At 43.5% G+C, this 19,925-nt stretch overlaps 1 protein-coding gene across 1 annotated transcript; it reads right to left on the minus strand.

Moving 5' to 3' along the window:
• Nucleotides 1-1,083: 1,083 nt before the first annotated feature.
• On the minus strand, nucleotides 1,084-19,647 carry LOC147190983 (sodium/potassium-transporting ATPase subunit alpha-3-like). The gene is made up of 23 exons (XM_086137323.1): nucleotides 19,355-19,647; nucleotides 13,941-14,054; nucleotides 13,548-13,607; nucleotides 12,340-12,543; nucleotides 10,320-10,433; nucleotides 10,103-10,237; nucleotides 9,915-10,032; nucleotides 9,158-9,246; nucleotides 8,903-9,082; nucleotides 7,613-7,811; nucleotides 7,063-7,307; nucleotides 6,787-6,979; nucleotides 6,442-6,617; nucleotides 6,237-6,373; nucleotides 6,010-6,160; nucleotides 5,040-5,208; nucleotides 4,819-4,973; nucleotides 4,576-4,699; nucleotides 4,353-4,498; nucleotides 3,779-3,909; nucleotides 3,278-3,379; nucleotides 2,963-3,054; nucleotides 1,084-2,814 (listed from the first exon to the last, which is right to left on the minus strand). Exons 1-23 carry the CDS (start codon nucleotides 19,358-19,360, stop codon nucleotides 2,786-2,788), a joined length of 3,069 nt encoding a protein of 1,022 aa, XP_085993449.1. The 5' UTR covers nucleotides 19,361-19,647; the 3' UTR covers nucleotides 1,084-2,785.
• Nucleotides 19,648-19,925: the final 278 nt, after the last annotated feature.

The raw sequence follows: 19,925 nt of genomic DNA on the forward strand, positions 1-19,925 counted from the left end.
TAGAGGTGTGTGCAGCACCACTCACTTGCTCCGTGAGCCTTGTAATAGTATTCATGAAACACACGCACACAGACACACACACATGCACGGACGCATGCGGGCAGAGAAGCGGTGTGAAGTGAAAGTGTCCAACCTGAAGCTGCTTCTCACTTGTTTTCTCAACTCTCATGATCGCATTCTTTCTGCTCAGCTACAGGTCCAGACTGTTCTCCATCTGTGCGCGTGCACAAACACACACACACACACACACACACACACACTTCAAGACTCCGTTCGGATCACAACACACTGCGTATGATGTCAGAGATTTGATATGTGGCGGGACAATTTGACACTTTGGACGGGTCAAGAAAATACAGTATTTGCAAAAATGTATTCTGATTGTTTTAGGGGGCTTCTGACATAATGTATGGAATAGAAGATAGATACTTAAGATCCCTTATTTGCCAAAACTTAACACAAATAGAGATCATAATAATAATTGGATGTCATCTGACATCACAATTTTTTGATTTATTTTACAAACAATACAGCACAGTAATTCTTCTGCGGCGATTTCACTGACTTTTTTTATTTAGGTTTAAATCTGGTTTGTTCGTTGTAATTTCACCACTGTCCACTAGATGGTGGGATATTAAAGTGGAAATTTGAAAGAATGAAAAAAGGTAGTTCAGCACGGCCTGGTTGAAATTAAACGACCTCCTCTGAAATCCTGTTTTTTATGCCAACACCTCTAAATTAATTTTTTAATGTTTATCTTTGAGCATGATTATTGATGAATATTGTGGGATGATGTTTGTTAGTTTGACTTGTTTACTTTAAGCAGAGAATTCAAGTTTCACCATCATGATTTCATGCTTGAAATCATTGTGTTTAGTGTTGTTTAATATTTGAGTCTTGTACTCACCTTACAAGTGAAATGGGAAAGGATGCAGAGGACAGAAAGTCCGAGGAAGCCAGTCTCTTCACATCAAGACAAAACATTCGGTTGTTGATCTGTCGAAAGGTTCCACTGTCCTTGCGTGAAGTCTTGCGAGAGGTCAAAGGCGAATGTTTGTAAAAATAGACGCCAGGACACCGTAGTCAGTAACAACTGTTCACAGCGTTTATTTTCCATGTTCATGACACAAGAACAAAATGGAGAGCAAAGTGAAAAAAAAAGAGATATCGTCTATTTTCTTTCTTTTCTTGTACATTGTTTTTTGTTTGTTTGTTTTTTGTTGCTGTTTCCACAGGTGAAGTCATTGTCTTGCTTCACTGATTAAAATCATGAAATCGTGAGAGAAATCTCTTTTTCTCAGGATACACAAGGATTGTTTTGGTTTTTTTTTTTTAAATCATAACAGAGGGAGGAGGGAAAGAGGTTTCGCGGCAGGGGTGGGCAAAGTGTGGCTCGTCTGTAATATTTGCTCCATTCATTTAGCTGGACAGTTGTTGCACTCCCGAGTTTACTCACCCTGGGAGAATTTGTGAAATAATGGCAATTTGAGGAAAAACACCAGCTTGTCATTACTCTTTTTTTTTTTAAATTGCTACGTATTGTTTTATGATTGTGCTATTCTAAAATGCTTCACAGAATCGCATTAAAATAAATAAAATAAAATAAATGCCTGATCACTCATCTTCTTTCCAGAGGGAAAGTTTTAGAAAAATGGCAGTCAATGTTAACTTGTGCACACAACTGCATTCACCAAACCTTTGTGCTTTTTATTTTCAGGTTAATTTCATTGAAATAAAATACAAGTAAAGAAACAAGTTGTTTTTTTTAATCTGATGTCATTTGATGTCAAAGGGCTCATTTTAAAAAAATAAAATGACGCTATAAATCCAGTAAAAATATAAACATTTTCATTTGGATTGCATTCATTTAACCTTTTTTTTTATTTTAAAATTTATTTCTTATTTTTCATTCACTTATCTGGTTTTATAACCAGTTAAATGATTTATTGTAAATATCAGAGAAAATGAAAAAGTGTTTCATGTATAGATTTAATATTTCATATTTCATTCAACATTTAATCAAATGTGTCCCTTGAGCGCCAACGTTTGCCCACCCCCTGGTGGTTTGTTTCACAAGGACGGCGGGTAGAGCACGGCGTTCACAAACAAGACAAGCATCGAGACATCGAACACTGTGGAAGGGTGGCGGAGGAGGAGGTGATCAATAAGGTCGGGGGGGGGGGGGGTGATAACCACTCTACTACTATGTTGCCCAAGCTAGAAATAAACAGAAAAAAATTAAAGGTACCCAATACTCGCTCCGGATTCTCTGACAAGTGGCGCGGCGCAACAGTGGAGTTGGGAAAGCGGCAATGACGGCGACTTCAGGCGCCATGGCAACACGCAACGGCACAATGGCGGCAGTTGGCAGTTTCGAGCTGAGTGTTGGAAAAAAAAAAGCGATGGGAGAGAATGCATGTGTGTTTGCCCCCGCGGCAGCATCCTCTCCCTCTCTGTCGTTGGTCCCGGCGCCATCTTGGTGTGTGTGTGTGTGCGTATGTGTGTTTTTAGTTAAAGAAGATGGCGGAAGAGTAAACATGGTCAGCTCGTCACCGTGGCAAGATGCACTTGTCTAAATGTAAACAACAATGGATACGACATTGCGGTCTAACGTGCATTTGTGATGTGCGAGCCAATCAGGTGACAGTGTGGAAGGAGGTGGCGGGGGACGAGGGGTGGGATTTGATAAAGGGAGGGGAGTGGAAGGAAGGTGAGACACAAGGGGAGGGGGGGGTTAGAGAGGGTTGGGGGGGGGCGGATGAGACATTTGTGATGTTTTGATAATTTAATAGTATGTCTCCTTTTCCACCCAACCTGAACACACCACAAGAAGACGAAAAAAAAAAGAAGAAAAGAGCAGAGTGTCAGCGCATTTTAGGATCAGTAGATTCACGTAGGGCAAATTATTTGATTAAATCCATTCATCGCCTTGCCCGACAAGTGTGTGTGGGTGTGTGCTTACCTCCAGGGTTTCGACGCAGGATGAGCTTTCGGATCTCATCGTAAACAAAGATGAGGAAACTGTACGGGAAGGCGCAGAACCACCAGCTGGCCCTAAAACGTTCATCGTTTTTGTTCGTCACAGTTTCATGCTTTAACCCGCATTGCATTGGCCACCAGAGGGCAGGATAATATATAGTAAGTAGCAGTGGGGCGTAATTTCAAATTAGCCAGTAGTGATTTAGAACAAAGAGTACAAACCTCCCATCTCGTCTGTTTAGCATAAAGCTTACGTAAAAGAAAGAGTTGATTCCAGAAAGCTGGATGCTTCTCTTACTTGAGCGGGTACATCCGTAGCGCCACGTCCATGCCGGGGCAGTAGGACAGGAACGCGGCGAGGGCTGTTTCCTCAAACAGGCCAAAAATCAAAATCTTGTTCCTGTGGGAAAAGTAAGACCATCAGCACACAAAAACAGGAGGTGATCAGTCTCCTGACAGAAGAAATGGGACAGAGCCAGATGTTGGCTAAATGACCGTCACTCTAAACTACAAGCACGACAAGAAACTTTTTTTTTTTGTTTAAAGAATCAACCCTTTTCTCTCTGACAATCCGAGTATGATATCGTTGTCAAATTTTGGTTCTGTTAAGTGGCTTTAGCTTGAGCAGGCGTACCTACTCAAATGGCCTGTGTATGAAAGTAAGCGCTTTGCTTCCCCCTAGCGGCTGTTAATTCAAACTACAACTAGAAGAAACATCGGGGACAACTGAGTTCGTTCCGTTAAAGCTGTCCTGAACGCTGACTGCATTTGTGACTAACGGTCATGGAAACGGACGGACCTCATGCCCTGCTGGAAGACAGAGTTGCGTCTGGTCTTGCAGATGATGACGTCGGCCCACTGCACCACCACGATGCTGACGAAGAAGGCCGTGTGGCACGTGAACTCCACGATCTTGCGCTGCTCGTATGTCTGTGAAATTTCAAATATCACTATATTTGTAAAGCCGAAGCTGCACTGAGAAAACGCTGTAAGAATATATCGAAAATGTCAAAATACAGAAAGATAGAGTGTGAATGTGGAGGGTGAATCAGATGGGAATTTTGTCAGGGAGATGTGCAATTTTGAAAAATGTTGAAATTTGGAGAATGTGAAAAATGGCTCTGTAAATGTTCTGAATGAGTTGAATGGTTTGAACTTGGAATGGCTTGAATTGATTGAGAAACGTGGAAGGAGGATGTGACTTGGTAAATTGTCTACATTGATTTGGGAACATTTTCAGGGGAGACGCGGAGTAATGAAAAATACGGAAATGTTGCAAATGTGGAAAAAGACTTCCGAAGATCCCATGAATGAGCTGGATAGGATGTCAGCTTTCACACGATAATAATATTCCGATCTTCAGTGGCTTGTACCCATTGTTGGCCGTAGCTGTCCTCCAGGTCGTTGTTGGAGCGGTCGTCCCAGTTGAGGCGAATTCCCATCAGCACAGAGGGCCGGAAGCCGTTTTCTGCCATGATGACGAAGTAGGCGAAGAAGCCGCCGAGAGCTTGGATCATACCTGAAGACAAGCCCGCAAATCAAGTGACGCGGTGACCAAACTCCAGGCGCCAGTTATTAAAACCAGCCCCCCCTTACCGATCTGTCCGTAGGCGATGCTGATGAGCCTCTCGTTGACCAGTTTGTCCCTCATCGGGTTCCTGGGCTGACGCTTCATGATGTCGCTTTCTGCTGCCTCATACGCCAGGGAGATGGCTGGCACCTGAGTACGGAAAAGTGCAAAAAATGAGTGATGCCTCATAAGCCACACCCTATGTCTCTGATTGTTTTTTTTTTCCTCTTGCCACTAAATAAATAAAAATTTAGTGGCAAGTGTCTCACCATGTCCGTGCCCAGGTCGATGCAGAGGATGGTGATGGTACCCAGAGGAAGCGGGATGTTGACCAGGATGAAGAAGAGGAAGGGGGTGATCTCAGGGATGTTGCTCGTGAGCGTGTAGGCGATGGACTTTTTCAGGTTGTCAAAGATCAGGCGGCCTGCGAGGACAAAACATTCAAGTCAGGTCACATCCCGTCTCGCCTCCTTTGCCACATTCCGCTCACCTTCCTCCACGCCCGTGACGATGGACGCAAAGTTATCATCCAGCAGGATCATGTCGGCAGCTTGTTTGGATACATCCGAGCCAGAGATTCCCATGGCGACGCCGATGTCGGCCTTCTTGAGGGCGGGAGAGTCGTTGACGCCATCCCCCGTCACGGCCACGATGGCACCCTGGCAATGGGGAAATATTTTTGGAAGACTTCTGTGACATTTTTTGCATTCATTAAGCCATTTTCCCCCTAATTGTTTTTTACATTCATCATTTATCTAACTAAATTATATGTACCATAATGGTTCATTGAGCTATACTAAGTAATAAAATCAAAAAAATTACCGTATTTTTCGGATTATAAATCACAGTTTTTTTCATAGTTTGGGCCGGGGTGCGATTTATGTGTGAAATTATTCACACATTATTTTATTATTTCACATGTTATTTTCACACAAAACCGCAAGAGGGCGCTCCAGGCCTGTGTGATAAATCAACAATGAGTGACGTAAGCGATGTAGAATAGGAAGCGCCCCATCTACCTCCAGAGTTGGCAGACTTGTTTCAAACAGACACCGAGGATGAAGATTTCATTGGACGTAGTGATTTGGAGAGACACCGATGGTTTGGTAAACTTGTTGGCATGTTCTTTATGCAATAGTTATCTGAATAAGTCTTAATATGTTATGTGAACATACCAGGCACGTTCGTTGTTTATGCGTCATGTAACGTTAGCTTGTAACATACTTATTCAGCCCGTTGTTCTCTATTATTATTTTTATTTGCCTTTCAAGATGACATGTCTGTTCTTGGGATTGGATTTTATCACATAAATTTCCCCCCCAAAATGCGACTTATACTCCAGTGCGACTTACTGTATGTATGTTTTTTTTTCTTCTTTATTATGCATTTTATGGCCGGTGCGACTTATAGTAAGGAGCGACTTATAGTCCGGAAAATACGGTACACAATGCACAGCGTACCTGTCTCTGGCAGCCCTCTACGATGATGAGTTTCTGCTGAGGTGAGGTTCGAGCAAAGACGATCTCTGTGTGGTTCCTTAAAATGTCATCCATTTGGTCTTGGTCGAGGTCCCTCAGGTCTGTTCCGTGGATGACGCAGGCTTTTGCGTCCCTACAGCGGCACACCAGGACCATTAAACGTAACGGTTCGAGTGCATGGAGCCATACATGAAGGGTAGCTCTCTCACCTGGGGTTTACCTGACTAACGGGGATGTTGAGACGTGCAGCAATGTCTTCTACTGTCTCGTTGCCCTCGGAGATGATGCCCACGCCCTTAGCGATGGCCTTGGCTGTGATTGGATGATCACCTGTCACCATGATGACCTGAAGGAGAACAAACTATTGACGCAAACTGAGGAGGTGCAAGATCAAAGACGAACACGGTGCCCCACCTTAATGCCAGCGGAGCGACACTTGCCCACAGCATCTGGGACGGCTGCGCGGGGTGGGTCAATCATAGACATGAGGCCCACGAAGCAAAGGTTGTCTGTCTGGAAGTTGACATCGTCCGTGTCAAAGGCAAAACCTTTTGGGTAGGACTCCTCTGGGAGGAAGAGGTGGCAGAAACCTGGCAGGATCAAAGAAGATGACTTGAGATGTTGTGGGCCTGACATACTTGAGGGGAGTCACAAGAAGGAATCATGCCATGCATCAACCTAATTCCTTTCAATTATGCATTTCTATGCGTCCGGGCATTTCAGCGCAGTGTGACAAGTTTATGGTGCTAGCCTCTTTACCCAGCACTCTCTCCCCCAGGCCTCCCAGTTCCAGGTAAGCGTTCTGGAAGGCCTCCTTCATCTCATCGTCCATTGGCTGCTCGCGGCCCTGCAACATGATGGTGGAGCAGCGGTCGAGGATCCTCTCTGGGGCTCCCTTCATCACTAGAAGGTAGCGTTTGTCCGACTCGTCATCGCTCTCATGAATTGAAAGCTGGCAACGAAGAAAGTACAAAGTACCATCAGAATGTGCACCTAACGCTCTGGCCAATATGGGTCCTAACGATTTGCACAAACCTGATATTTGTTGGTGGAGTTAAAGGGTATCTCAGCAACTTTCTTGTTCTTGTCCCTCATGGTTTTGACAGCGCCGCAAGACAGCTCGATGCACTTGAGCAACGCCGACTCGGAGGCGTCGCCGGCCACTTCGCGCTTGAGGATGGGCAACGACTCCTGGCCGGCCTTGAACGCAGCGCGGTTGCACAGCGCGGCGATGCGGGCCAGGGACACCCAAGTCGTGGAGCTCTTGTCGAAGGAGGAGCCTGAGGAGACGGATGAGAACGTGACTCACGTGTTTCGTTGTTTGTAGAAAGACATTCGGCGGATTTCAAGCAGTCATGGACAATCTACAGCATTTTCTCAGCGGCAGGCAAAAGAGAAGTTTCTATCTATCTATCTATCTACCGATCCATCCATCCATCGCTTTGTGGCTCTTCCACAGCCCCCTTTCCTTTCTTTATTATACGCACCTCCTAAACAACTATAAATACGCGACCCGGCAAACTTGTTGCACCCTGTGGTACGATGACAATAAAAGCTATTCCGATTCTGAGTCTATTTCCTTTACCTGACTGGTCCTCGGTAGTGTCGGCCTCATGGATCTGATTGTCAAACCACATGTGGGCCACGGTCATCCTGTTCTGCGTGAGGGTGCCCGTCTTGTCCGAGCAGATCGTGGAGGTGGAACCCAGCGTTTCCACCGCCTCCAGGTTCTTCACCAGGCAGTTTTTGCGGGCCATTCGCTTTGCGGTTAGAGTGAGACACACCTACCGGGCCGACAGCACAAAATCAATGTTAGCCTCTTTGGGAAACTATTAGTGAAACCAACCTTAGCAACCTTGGAACCATACTATACCAGAACACGAAAGACCCCGTCCCAAAGGTCACCCAATAAAACTGGAAATGTCCATTGTACACACTTAAGCCAAAGCATCCTTTACAAGCCAGGCAGTGAGTAAAGCGGTCAAACAGAGCAGAGTTAAGTTAACGCGATGCACAACTACAGCGGGTTGCAGGGGTCAAACACAACTAATGAATGAACAGTTGTTAGCCAAATTACATGAACTGAGACGGTGTCACTGCAGACAGACAGCGGATGTGACATTCCTGAAAAAGAGACACACAACAGGTATATAGCGACACTAATATATACAAAGAGCAACAGACAAATCAAAAACACACAGCACTGAAACAACAAAGCACAGAGAGAAGGCAAGCAGACACACAAAGTGAATCCAAACATAAGGGCCGATTCCAATATCCATTTAGGGTTTTCCATAAGTCGGGGTTGATTTGTCACGGTGATTTCTTTTAAAAATGCATTTTTTAAATGGCTTCCATAGTGCATCCTTGGTGTTGTGCACTGCTTGCTAAAAAACAGACAAGATGAGTGTTTAAAATGTTTGTTTCTTTCTATGGTTTTTCAACTTTTACTACTGTTTTTGATTGTGTCTTGTTTTATTTTCAGTTTTGGTTGTTTCTTAAAATGCAGAACTGGGAGTTGATATAAATTTCACATTAATTTATTCAGGATCGTGGTTATACAAGCACATATTGAACGAAATAAGAAGCACAGAGAATTTTTCTTTTAATTTCTATTATTTCTGTTGATGCACAGTAACTATGGGGAAAAAATATTTGAATTCTATTATTTCTGTGAATGCAAGTTAATTTGGATATTTATGTAAAAGAAGTCGTTTCAAAGTGAATAAAATAAGTAATAAAGCCAATGCCAGAATGGGGAAAAGCAAAACTTGTTTTGAATTATGTCATTCCCATTTGCATTTTATAGAGGCGAAGTGAAAAAAATAAAATAAAAAACTTTCTACGCTTGCTGTATCAGCGGTATGGCACTCACAGTGACGGTGGCCAGCAGGCCTTCGGGCACGTTGGCGACGATGATGCCGATGAGGAAGATGACGGCCTCCAGCCAGGAGTACCCCAGCACCAGCGACAGGATGAAGAAACTCACACCAAGGAAGACGGCCACGCCAGTGATGATGTGGATGAAGTGCTCAATCTCCTTGGCGATGGGCGTCTGTGGAATGGATTTCAGAGGAGGAAGATGAGATCATGATATCATGACACGGTGTGAGCATAGTGACTGGCTCACCTTGCCGGTTTCCAGACCCGAGGTGAGGGTGGCAATGCGGCCCATCACGGTGCGATCGCCCGTGCACACCACGATACCGCGGGCTGTGCCTGGACAAAGGATGGAAGGAGAGGATGGTTTTCAGGCAATGTAATGCAAATGCTACCACATGAGGACGCCAAAGACTAATCTTAATTTAGAACCTTCTACAGTGCATTATTTCACCGATTCTTTTTTTGTACCACGAGGGAGAGCTAGTGTGCCATACTTAGAGAGTCACTGCCCTATTATGTCATAAAACAGGGTGGGCAAATTTTTGTGCTCATGGTCGCCATTTTTTGGGCCAAGTGATTTGTAGGTGAGGTTTAAAAAAAAAAAAACGTCTGTACGTAAAACATGTTAATACTTTATCGTAATAAAAAAATAATACGTTCTCATTCATTTTACTATCTGTATTTCATTTCATTATAATTTACCAAATATTGAATCAAGCATTTAATTAATTTATTTTATCTTAAAAAAACATTTCATTGTTCATAATAAATTCACGAATCCCACTGGCAAATCAAAGCAATTTTTAAAATCAAATATGCAAATAAACTGATAGATTTTTGGTGCTGATTCTGAATATGTCCTTATTTTTTTCACATCAGCTTTTCATAATAATAGAAATAAAACGGAATATAGTAATATATTTAGGAACATTTATGAATTAGGGGCATTTTTTTTCCTGAAACCTCAGAGCTATAAATTACAATCTCAAATCTGGTGGTCTTACCCTCCACACAGTTTGTGGAGAAGAAGGCGATGTTCCGGGTCTCCAGAGGATTTTCATGAGTGCAGTCTGGCGACCTGGTCTGAGGCTCCGACTCGCCGGTCAAGGAGGAGTTGTCCACCTGCCGCAAACAAAAGGCCAAGGTGAGTATTTGAAGCCACAAATGGGGTGGTCCGCTGCTTGCAGCGCACCTTGCAGCCGTGCGACGAGATGATGCGGAGGTCGGCGGGGATCCGGTCTCCCCCCTTCACCTCCACCAGGTCTCCGGCCACCACCTGCTCGGCATTGATCTGCATCTTTTCCCCTTCGCGGATCACCAGGGCTTGCTGGGAACACACAGGCGAGCGGGACAATTACTTTCTCCACCTTTTCAAGCCACCCGCTGACATGCGGCGAGTCATGTCGCACCTGGGGCACCATGTTCTTGAAGGACTCCATGATCTTGGAGCTCTTGGCTTCTTGAAAGTAGGAGAAGCAGCCAGTGATGATGACCACAGCTGACAACACGATCCCGAGGTACAACTGGAACACGGAAGGAGGGCCTCAGTTATACAGAGGGACAAATCTCTTGGTTAAAGATCAAGTGAACCTCTTTGGCTGCTTGGGATCAGAGGGAAATTGATTATTTTAGGGAAGGCCCGACCGATATGTTTTGGACTACCGTATTTTCACGACCATTCGGCGCACCGTATGGTTGGGCGCAGTCTCATTAATGGGTGCTATTTCTGTATTTTACACATAGACAAAACGCACTGTATTATTGGGCGCAGTTTTAAAGTGGTAAAACGTACGCCAGCTTAAACATACGGCATGCATGCGCGCACGCTAAAAACACGTTAGCTTGAAGCATACGGTAGCATGCCAAGACATACAGATACAAGCTAAAAATACGTTTTTAAAAAGGCAACGGAAGCAAAACTGAGTTCCGTTGTATTTTATTTAGCCATCGTACAATGTACTCACGTTTTTCGATCAATCATCACCCAGAAATCCATCAAAGTCCTCATCCTCTGTATCAGAATTGAACAATTGTGCAAATACCGGTAATCCATCAAAAACGCCGTGTTCCCTCTCGTTGTCAGAGTCACTCTCATTGCCATGTGGCTCCACAGAAATGATGCCGGCTTTGCCAAAAACTCGAACAACAGTGCAAGCAGACACGTTCGTCCAAGCAGCCACAATCCATTCGCAAATTGTGGCGTAACTCGCCCGGCGCTGCCTCTCACTCTTTGTAAAGTTGTGTTTGCCATCGATCATCCATTGTTCCCATGCCGTTCGCAACTTTACTTTGAACGCCCGGTTGATGCCGATGTCCAGCAGTTGGAGTTCTTTAGTCAAGGCTCCGGGAATAACGGCAAGCTCAGAGTTCATTTGCTTGACTTGGTTTTTCACCGCTGCTGTGAGATGGGCACGCATGCCAAAAGCATAACCGATGGCTTGAAGTTTGAACTGAGCTTCGTAGGCGTGTCTCTTTGTAGAATTTATTTTGGGGGGTTCTTAGAAACCAAAACCGAAGTTGTTTTGCAACAATGCACATAGCCACACTCTATACAGGTGTTGGTACCTGCTTGGGACGTCCCTTTAGCGTCCACTTACACGCCCACCCTTCACTCATTGGCGGACTTCTTCCCCGCATGCCTGTCCTCACTCACGTCTGCCTTTTCTCTCTCTCTCTCTCTCCATATATGTGTATATATATACGCCCACCCTTCACTGATTGGCCGACTTCTTTGCCGCATGCTTGTCCACAGTCACTTCCGCCTTTTCTCTATATAAACAGCGTGTCGGCTCTCAGTCAGGTTTTGGAACTCAGCGCATACACAAGACGCTCCGCATCATAAGGCGTCCTGTCCATTTTGGAGAAAATTTAAGACTTTTAATGGCGCCTTATAGTCGTGAAAATACGGTACTTGTATTTGTTTTACTTGACAGCGAGAAACTTTTTTGGCAATTATTTGGGGGGGAAATTTTTTGAATGTCATCTTTGTCTTACTTTGCAATGAGTTAATGTTTATAAAACAATCAGCAGAATTTTTTTTTCCAAATTAGTGATCATTTTAAAATCACTAATATCGACCTGTTAAATCGGCCGTCTGACTAACCGGTCTGGCCCAAATTTTGGGTCGTACCCTGGACACAATATAAGCCATGATCTACAGTATTTGCGCCCCAATGTTGATTCCACTGGTTCTCAGCGCGTGTCATAGTAGTTTGGCCTGAGTCCATCCAGGATGACCTTTGAACTCCCCCTGCTAAGAAGGCCGTGACAAATAGCAGGAGTAAAACACTCCCCCCGTGGCAGCGCATGAACCCGGCCGGTGCCATTTTGTAAACAAAGCGCTGCTTCTGACACGATCTTCCTCATGGGGAGCAACTGCCGCACATTACCAAGCCACATTATTTTGTGGTTTGAATATCCAGCACTCACGTTATCCCCGGCAGGCTCGTCCTCCGTGGCGGCCTGGATGGCGTAGGCCAGGAAGCAGAGGATGGCGCCGATCCACAACAGGACGGAGAAGCCGCCAAACAGCTGACGACAGAACTTCACCCACTCTGGGGTAGTGGGTGGCGGGGTCAGGGCATTGAGGCCGTCTCTGGCCAAGTACTCCGCAGCCCTTGCGTTGGTCAGACCCTGGACCGGGCACCAAACATGTCAATGTTGAACATTAGGGCATGCATTTTTTTTTCTGGAGCAAACCCCTCAATCCCAGCCGTTTTACTGGATTTTGAAGATGAGAAAGATGAGACGCTCAGCTGATTAAAAAAAAAAAAAAAGGTTGTTTCTATCATTTTCCGTTTTTTTTTTTTATCAACCAGCATTAGAAAATAGCTACATTTTTATCAAATGTCCATTTTGTTTAAGTTCAACTCCATCGCCCTCGTCATGGTGGAAGATTTTCTTCCCCCAAAGCAATCCTAATTATTTTGATTTTGATCTACTTCTACTTGTTCTGCAGCATGATCCTGGCTGATCCCTTACATTCGCTGCCACCTTCTGGACAGATTTTAAAGGATTTACAATGCAGACAAGCCTGATCCTTAGTCAGAGGCCGCGTAAGACCCTTCTGCAAAAAAAAAAAATATATATATATATATATATATTTTTTATTATTATTTTAAATAAAGGAAATGATGTATACATACATCATGGGTCATAGTGGCCTTGCTAGACATATTTATACATCTTGAGGAATGAAAGAGTTAAATCTAGGTGTCAAATGCAAGGCCTGGGGGCCGGATCTGGCCCGCCACATCATTTTATGTGGTCTGCAAAAGCAAATCAAGCATGTCAACTTCCATGATGCTTGCTCAAGTCTGAACCAAAATTTCAAATTGTCATATGTAAGCCATAATTACATATAATATTGCAAGAATTTTCTCATTACCAAACCCGTTATTACATTAATGTCAACAATGTTGAAACAAGTCATTATTCTTGACTTCTGATTTTCAAACCAGTTATCCATCAATTTGTTGTGCACTGCGTATGTAATATCTGGAGGTGATTAAATATTTATATGGTATCACAAAATTCACCGTCATAACGGCCCACCAAGGGAAATCATATCAACAATGTGGCCTGCGACAAAAATGAGTTTGACACCCCTGGTTTGATGTATCGTGATGCTGACTTACCTGAACGATGTCAGTGGTGTATTTTCTGCAAACTTCCTCCACGGACATTTTGTGCTCCGTCTACAGAGTTGAAGCGGAAACGATCGGTCAGCTTTACCCACGTTATCCTACACCATGAAGGATCATATCTTTGTTCATCTATCTATGACTGTGATGCATACTGACAGGCAGAACAATTAAAAACTCATTCACTCCCAAAGGCGTTTTTAAACGTCTTTTCAGACTTGGTCCAGAATTGGCTGGTACTGAATGAGTTAAAAGCTCTTCCACTAAATGGCAGAAAGTACAATTGTTTTTGCGTACTACAATGTGGATCTCTTGTGTATTAGTGAACGTTAGGAGATTCACTTCGCCAGAATGCTCACATTCTAGAGATACTGACGCAATACTTACAATTGGGACTTCCTTCTTAAGGTCATCCATTCCCTTGCCACCTTTCTTCTTGGGCGACTCCTTCTCATCCTTGTCCTGCGTGGTGGCCACGCGGTAACTGTCCGACCTTCCATACTGTCAAGCAGACCAAGAAAAGCTTCATTACAGACAGCAGAAAAAACAATTCTAACAAACAGAAAGGTAGCACAATCTCAGCCTAATTAAAAAAGACAATCCGTCACACCAACCTCAATATTCTGCACATGCATTGTTGTATATGTTAAGAGACCAGCAAAATTATTTAAATCATTACATAATTTAAAAAAAAATTAATAGGCCAATTAACTGGTTATCAAAATTTTATTCTGCCAAATGTCGGAATCGGCCTCCATAAAAATGCCGATTAGTCAGGTCCTATGAAAAATAATTAAAAAAACTAAATCACATGTACAGTACTCATGTATTCGGAACCTTTACTTAATACTTTGGTGGCAATTACAGTCCTTTGGTCACTTTTTCATGTTGTCATTATGGGATGGTTATTTTTCGTTTATTCAACACAGGTCTGTCTTGTTCATTATAGGGTTCAAAACATCGTTTATATGCCAACTTGGCATACCAAATGGAGCCTGAATTCATTGGCCCCTCCACGTCCTGCATGAACGTCATTTGGATTCAAAGACCTTCAATTAAGAGTCTGGAATTGTTTGTGGGTGCCATCTGTCGTGCAACAGATTACAGCTGTTTACTACACTGGTCAGATTAACCCAGTGAACAATAATCCAAGTCAGTCCAAGTGCTCCCATTCATTTTATTCCCAGTGTCCGTTCTTCACTGTTCCTGCCGTGCCATAATAATGCACAGAAGGGTTGTAATCGAGCACGACTGTGAATCCATTTGCATTTTAATCAGAAATTTCAATTACATGAGTCCGGACTAATTAATCACAAATGAGCGTAATAAGATCTTTTAGGCCAAGCAAAGGAGCCAAGAGAACATGTTTCGAGCTTTTATCTGCGACAGTGACAATTTAGTGGAAACGAGACTCATCAATAGTGCAGATGCAATAAATCATTTGCATAAATCTAATACTGTAAAGGCCATCAGTGATGTTTTCATGCAAGGTAGTACTTTTTTGAGACCGATACAATTCTTTGGGTACTCACCCACACAGAGTACCGATACCTCTACTAGTAGATTTGATATACATAAAATGTCATTTTATACGAGGACCTAAATACTTAAGAACAAAGATCTCCCTTGATTTGCCAATGTGTTAAACCGCCGCAGTATTGAGCCAACTACCACTGAGGAGGATTTACTCAATGTCAGACTTTTTTTCCTTAAGTATCGCAGGCTGGTATATGCAGCCTCAATGAGTACTCGATACCTTAAAAAAAAGACCCGTAAAAGGCCCGATACGATCCATATTACAGACTAAACAAACATAATTTGGTCCGCCGGTCTTTAAGTTTCAAGACTAGCTTAGCCTCCTGATCTTGACGAGCAACAGCCGATCACGTGACGGAAAACAATGTGATCTGTGAGTAACAGTCGGTCATACAAGACAATGACGTTCATTATATACAATTCAGTCATGTCAATATCTGACGAAATCATCCAGTGGAGATTGCCGAGCAGTGGGTGCTTGGTTCTGATTGGAGGATTTTCGATGGCCCTGTCTCCCACACACACACACACACACACACACACACACACACACACACACACACACACACAGACAAGTCACGGATTACACACAGCTCAGTGGAGCAGTCGACCTAGAAACTGCTCTCTGTATGAGGGAGGGAGGGCTGGGGGGGGGGGGTCCTACATAATCCATTTCTTCATACCCCCCCACCACCATCCCACCTCTTAATTTACATTCACTTTCCTTCGGAACATACATCCGCTTTTCAACTTTTGTCCACTCGCGTCAAATCCCAAGACTGAACACCGATCGCGACGATTACTGCGTTCGCATTTAAACACGACTCACAGCTGCAGCTGAAACTCTGCGATGATCAGTGGTCATGCGCGTCGCCAGAAAATGGCAGTTGCTGGTGATTGACAGCTAACAGCGGGTGTGAGGTTTCCTAGCAACATCCCAACCACAGGGGAATTTTAAATAGTTTGAGGAGGATGACGAAGAGGAGGAGAGGTGGTCCAGGTTTTTTTTTTTTTAATGATGTACCTTGTGCAAGTGTATTATGTAACACAAATCTATGGAAACACCGCTACGGCCTGACGTCACGGCACACTGGTGGTGTGACTGAGCTCACAGTGCAGCGTTTTCATCGATTAAAAACTCTCACACTCGTACTCAGATGGAAACTAGATATAGATGAAATATTGACAAATGACGCAACATGCACATTGACAAAAAATAAAAAAATAAAAAGAATAAAAAGCATCTTGTGTACACTCGTGGTCTCATGGCACAAGAGAATTTAAGTCCCTAAATTTAGAACCTTATCATTAGACTGATAAGTCATTTTTTAAATGTTTTCGGAAAGCACGAATTTTTTTTTTTTAAAAAGGTCCAGTTGTCTGTATTCAACATGGATAGATTAGCATGACCCGGAAGCCTGACAAGCTCCAAAGAAAATCATTTCTTAGCAAGCAAGTTGGCCTTTTATGTTGATATCAAAATGATTTCGGAAAATGATTTAGGAAATTATTATTATTACTATTATTAATTTAGGCTAACATTATGATTATGAATGGGTTTGCATTGAACTGCATGATGCTAAAATTGCTCCTAAAAGCTAATTCAGTTCTCCAAATGAGTGCAAGCGCAGACCTCCGGCAGGGCTTAAAAGATACCAATGAATGATCGTAGCAGCTACAGAATCTGGATCAAATATGGATCCAAGGTTTAAAGCTTTTAAACCTTGCTTACGCATGTTCCAATGACGGTTGACACATTTTAAATATCCACTTAGCTCTTAATTTATTAGCAGATATCAAAACTATTATTATTATTATTTTTAACAAACTGAGTGAGCTACACTTGCTGTCCATCCGTGTTGTGAAGTGTTGCTTAACTGACATTGAAGATACTTTCACGCCTCGAAGTATTTGACGGCACCCCTCGTCTGTCTCCAGCAGCCATTTTCTTTTCTTTGTTGTTTTTGTTTTGGCGCACTGCATCATGGGATATGTCGCTTTCTCTAGCAACTCTTTGCTTTACTTGAACAAGAGGCATTGTGGGATTCGTTGAGATAAGATAAGATAAGATTAGAAAACCTTATTAGTCTCGCAATGGAGACATTCCCAATTCACAGCAGCAAAGTTATGAAAGGAAGAAGATCTGATGTAGATAAAAACTATCCTTCATGTTAATTCATGGTTCATTTGCCTTTATTTTTTCCATAAAGCGTCCATCCATTTTCTAATCCACCCGGTCCCGGGCGTTCTGGAGCCTATCCCAGCTGTCTTCGGGCTGTTTGGCGGGGTACACCCTGAACTGGTTGCCAGCCAATCACAGGGTACACATGGATGAACAACCATCCGCTCTTACAGTAACACCTAGGGACAATTTAGAGTGTTCCATTAACTGCCAGGTATGTTTTTTTGGAACGTGGGAGGAAACTGGAGAACCCATAAAAAAACCTACGCAGGCACGGGGAGAACATGCTAACTCCATACAGGAAGGCCGTTGCAGGCTGCACTGTGAGGCCGATGTGCTAACCAGTCCCCCATCGTGCCGCTGAGCCGCTGAGCAAAAACATTTAAGTATAAAAAAAAATCTGATATTATTTATTATAATCCAGATGATATGCTTATTTTGTTTGTTACAAAAATATACGGCAACAGGAAATATTTGCATTCTAAATAGCAATCGCAATATTGAAGAAAAAAAAGTCACAATTAGATTGTTTTTCAAAATCGTTCGGCATGATTCCCAATAGCTCATGTGCATTACTTGAGGCATCCTTCCATGTTTTCCCACAACCCTCCTCAAAGTGACATGGCAGTCATTCGCCGTCCTCTATCTTCCAACCGGGAATGCCAATCTCAATTTGACTTTCGCCGAGCCTCACCATCAGTAAATTCCCGATTGATTGACCTCAGATGCCTCGTCAATCCGCCCCGCCTCCCGTTTTGTACGCCCCTCCACCCGCACCTCCTCCTCCAGAGTGAATACACTGCTCTTTTAAGTTAGCCTCGGGCAAACTCTCGGTCGAGCTCTCGGACAAAGCGTGACAGAGTGGCACAACTTCTCCATTCTGGCCTGAATGCTCTCTCATTCCACGATTCCAACTTGCCTCCTCCCACCCACTCGAATTCTGCATGGAGGAAAGGGCCCTGCAAAACACACTTCATTAGAAGGACTGGATTGCAAAGGACGCTCACTACACTGCGTGCTAGTGTGGGGCGAACAGGGCTGGAGGCTATTATGAGTGTACATGACGACTCAAACCAGATGCAAAACAAAAGGAAGGTGGAGGGGGCCGAGGGGGGAAGCAACACCCAAACGGTGATCCTGTAGGAGAGGGGCACGGTGTGGGTCTGGTAAAAAGTCAGATGAGAATAAAAGACTGAAGAACAAAAACTCAAATAACTTGCACATGCGGGAGGGGGTAAGGAGGATCGGACCGGGGATGACGTTATAGCCCTATGAAACATGTTCATGTACCATCTCTTAACAATTAAAACAAATAAAGTTCAATTCTTAGATTCGTTCTCAGTGGCTTTCAAAATATGTATTCATTTGTCTTTTCCACAATCACATTCTAGATCGCTGATGGGGTTATGTGAAAGATATCGGAACAAAGTCAACGATCTGAAGCAGCAGTGATGCCATCGCCGACAGTGATGGCGGCAACAGAGAACATGGCAAGAAATCAAGGACCGTTTTGATATGCCTTATATATTTACTTTCAGTCATTTTTCTTTTGTGATTTGATGTCCATCCTAATGAATTGGAAATGACATTGTAAATGTAACTTTTAGGGCATCCATTTTATTTTCATGGGAGTCAAAACCCTCACCAAAATAAACATGTATATCATATAAAGACAAATGCTGTGAATGGGGGGGACAGACACATTGCCGCAAGGCTCCAATCTGTCTTCACACACCTAAGACTAAATGGCGCCCCCCCCCCTGTTTAATGGCGGTTGGCTTTTCAGACATGTTTCATTGTTTTGTTGCTTATCATCTCGACAGGGGGGGCTTTAAACGTATTAATAACCCAGTCCACAGACACAGCAAATCTGCCTTTGTGTTTATGGGCATTAAACGTGATTAATACGCGCCCATAGAGTAACGCGTTACTCCAGTACTCCGCAACTTGATGCTGTAGATTGACTCACAAATGTGACGCAAAGAGCGAGTCGTCACCTAAGCACTCCAGACACAGAAATAGACGACATGTATCTTGATGATGGTGTTGTTATTGTTGTTGTTGTCTAAAAAAATGTTCTTACCCCCATTTTGGTTCTCCTCGGAGGTTCGGTTTGAGTGGGTGCACTTGTCCGTTTAAGAAAAGCTCGTCAGGTGGTCGAAGAAAAAATGTCTCCCTTCACTTGTCAGCTACGGCCCTAAAGAGACAGAAAATGTGTCATGAAGAAGTGTTAAAAATGTAAATATCAGCACAAGACTCCAAAAAAATCGTTGCTTTTTCCTTTCCTCCTCGCAAATGATGCCGCTGAAGAAAGTAGAGCCACGCAGATGTTGGGATGCCATGTTCTTCCGCGGAACTGCACGCCCCCGTCCCCTCGCAGCCTCCGCGGAAGGAAATAGAGCCAAGCAACAGCTCGTTCCAAACGCATAAACTGGTCAGGAAAATCGTTCCAAAGCCTTTTTTTAATGAATAAACCTGGAAAATTCTACTGAACAGTAGAAAATATCCTGTACGGCTGAGTACTCACACATTGTGCTGAAATAGTGCACCAAAAATACTGGTGTAAGCAGAATTGGCTCGTTAATCAAATATTTAACAAAAGTAAGGGTTCTATTACTCAAAGAGAATTCACCACAATATGACTCAACTTTATT

The sequence above is a fragment of the Hippocampus guttulatus genome, chromosome 18 (genome assembly GCF_054856545.1).
Source record: "Hippocampus guttulatus isolate MCC_2025c chromosome 18, RoL_Hgut_1.0, whole genome shotgun sequence".
Taxonomy (NCBI): domain Eukaryota; kingdom Metazoa; phylum Chordata; class Actinopteri; order Syngnathiformes; family Syngnathidae; genus Hippocampus; species Hippocampus guttulatus.

What these genes read in the sequence shown, in the direction of transcription:
- LOC147190983 (XM_086137323.1), bottom strand. An exon ending in GCCTGCTGGCCACCGTCACT is followed by an intron (nt 7,812 to 8,902) that starts GTGAGTGCCATA and finishes TCGGCCCGGTAG; the next exon opens with GTGTGTCTCACTCTAACCGC. An exon ending in CCTGCGTCGAAACCCTGGAG is followed by an intron (nt 2,815 to 2,962) that starts GTAAGCACACAC and finishes TGGTGTGTTCAG; the next exon opens with GTTGGGTGGAAAAGGAGACA.